At 40.1% G+C, this 2,712-nt stretch overlaps 1 protein-coding gene across 1 annotated transcript; it reads left to right on the plus strand.

The window, feature by feature from the left end:
• Positions 1-366: 366 nt before the first annotated feature.
• Positions 367-2,421, plus strand: LOC104900128 (H/ACA ribonucleoprotein complex subunit 4). The gene has a single exon (XM_010687479.4). The coding sequence runs from the start codon at positions 497-499 to the stop codon at positions 2,207-2,209; it is 1,713 nt and encodes a 570-aa protein (XP_010685781.2). The 5' UTR covers positions 367-496; the 3' UTR covers positions 2,210-2,421.
• The last annotated feature ends 291 nt before the right edge of the window (positions 2,422-2,712 follow it).

The raw sequence follows: 2,712 nt of genomic DNA on the forward strand, positions 1-2,712 counted from the left end.
GCACCCAAAGTAACACTACACTCCCATAATCACTTGTTGAACAATGATAAATTAGGGAGTAATTGGTAAAGTCTTGTAATAATGATACGTAAGACTTGTGATCGAATTCCATCTACATCAGTTCTCTTAATCATTCATCTACACTAAAAATTTAAACTAGGAATTTCTATATCAAAAGATATAAAAAGAACCCTTAAAAACAATAGTACAAGTCTAAGGATCATTAGGATCATTAGTGCAAGTCTATACATATTTGAGAATGAGTTGAGGCCCAAACATAGTAAGCAATCAACAAACATCATCTACCCAAAACCCAAATTTGACATCTTCTCAGCCCATATAATCTCTAAAACCCTAAACCCCAATCAAAAAACTAAAAGCCTCCATCTTATTATTTTCCCACATAAAACGATAAAACTCTCCTTCATTCCACCCAAACCCTAACAAAACCCTAATTTTTATCTTCTCTCTCCTCCGAATTCACCCACCTTCATCAATGGCGGACGTCGATGTTCTTCGCTCTGACAAGAAGAAGAAGAAGAGCAAAAGCAAGGGAGGTGAAGAAAACGACACCATAGAACCACAAAACGACACCAACAACACTGATTTCTTAATCAAACCGCAGAGTTTCACTCCATCAATCGACACTTCACAGTGGCCAATTCTTCTGAAGAATTACGATCGTTTAAATGTAAGAACTGGGCATTACACTCCACTTCCATCTGGTTATTCACCATTAAAAAGACCAATTGCTGAATACATAAGGTATGGTATTCTTAATTTAGATAAACCTGCAAATCCTTCATCTCATGAAGTTGTTGCTTGGATTAAACGTATATTACGTGTTGAAAAAACTGGGCATTCTGGTACTTTAGATCCTAAGGTTACTGGGAATTTAATTGTTTGTATTGAGAGAGCAACTCGTTTAGTTAAATCTCAACAGGGAGCTGGAAAAGAGTATGTTTGTATTGCTAGATTACATTCTGCTGTTCCAGATGTTGCTAAAGTTGCTAGAGCTTTGGAAACACTTACAGGGGCCGTGTTTCAGCGTCCGCCATTGATTTCTGCTGTTAAAAGGCAGCTTAGGATTAGGACTATCTATGAAAGTAAGCTGCTTGAGTATGATGCAGAGAAGCATTTGGTTGTTTTCTGGATTAGTTGTGAGGCGGGTACGTATGTGAGGACATTGTGTGTTCATTTAGGGTTGTTGTTGGGTGTGGGTGGGCATATGCAGGAGCTTAGGAGGGTGAGGTCTGGGATATTGGGGGAGAAGGATAATATGGTGACAATGCACGATGTGATGGATGCGCAATGGATGTATGATAATTACAGGGATGAGAGTTATTTGAGGCGGGTGATTATGCCGTTGGAGGTTGTTTTGACGAGTTATAAGAGGCTTGTTGTGAAGGATTCTGCTGTGAATGCTATTTGTTATGGTGCTAAGTTGATGATTCCGGGGTTGCTTAGGTTTGAGAATGAGGTTGAGGTTGGAGAGGAGGTTGTTTTGATGACTACTAAGGGTGAGGCGATTGCTTTGGGGATTGCGGAGATGACTACTGCTGTTATGGCTACTTGTGATCATGGGGTGGTTGCCAAGATTAAGAGGGTGATTATGGATAGGGATACTTATCCCAGGAAATGGGGGCTTGGACCAAGAGCCTCTATGAAGAAGAAGCTCATTGCGGAAGGTAAATTAGATAAACATGGTAAGCCGAATGAGAAGACTCCTACTGAGTGGGCTAGGAATGTGGTGCTTCCCACTGGTGGGGATTCTATGATTGCTAGCATTGCTGCTTCAGCTGATCCTGTGAAGACAGAGGAAACGGTAGTAGAAGAGAAGAAGGAGAAGAAGCATAAGAGGAAATTGGAGGAGGTTGATGCTAGCCCTGCTGCTGATGGTGTCAAGAAGATGAAAGTTGAGGAGGAAGAGGTTGTCGAGGTGACAGAGAAGAAAAAGAAGAAGAAGAAGGAAGCTGAGGAACCCGTTACTCCTGATGTAGAGAAGTCCAAGTCTAAGAAGGAGAAGAAAAAGAAGGATAAAGAGGAAAAGGCTGACTCATCTGATGAGGAGAAATCCGAGAAGAAGAAAAAGAAGAAGAAGAGCAAGGATGTTGAAAATGGTGATGCACATGAGGAAAGCCTAAGTGAGAAGAAGAAGGAGAAGAAGGAAAAGAAGAAAAAGAAGGATAAAGACGCTGATGAAGAATGAAAGAAGACAGTTTTTGGATGGAAATAGCTCTTAGAATTGTATGTTATTGTTTTCTTCTTTAGTTATCTCAGGCTGTTAATTTTGTAGTGTTTGCATGAATTTCCAGAAGAACTATGTTGGAATTTAGATTTTGCTCATTGAATGAGTTCTCTTGTGCCCTTGACCCTGGGGCCTTTTTAATTATGAAGTTATGATAATATTACCCTTTTTCATGCTCTCTTGAATTACTTTAGCAGCGTCTTGCTTTTGCTCACCTTAATTTCATGGTTTTACTTGTGTGCTTCTAACTTGTAGCCCGTAGCCTTCTTCGTTCATGGTGACTTTTCATGACGAAGAACGGGCAGTTTATTGAGGCCATTGGATGGTGTTCTTTGATTATCATCTTATGTTGTTTTGGTCACGCTTTGGTTCAACCTGCACTCGGCTTTCGTTGTACTAACCAATATTGCATCTTATTCCTATCTGTTAACCAGTGGATTTCATGGGAACATGTAGCAATTTTG

This window comes from Beta vulgaris, chromosome 7 (assembly GCF_026745355.1).
Source record: "Beta vulgaris subsp. vulgaris cultivar EL10 chromosome 7, EL10.2, whole genome shotgun sequence".
In the NCBI taxonomy this organism is placed as follows: Eukaryota; Viridiplantae; Streptophyta; class Magnoliopsida; order Caryophyllales; family Amaranthaceae; genus Beta; species Beta vulgaris.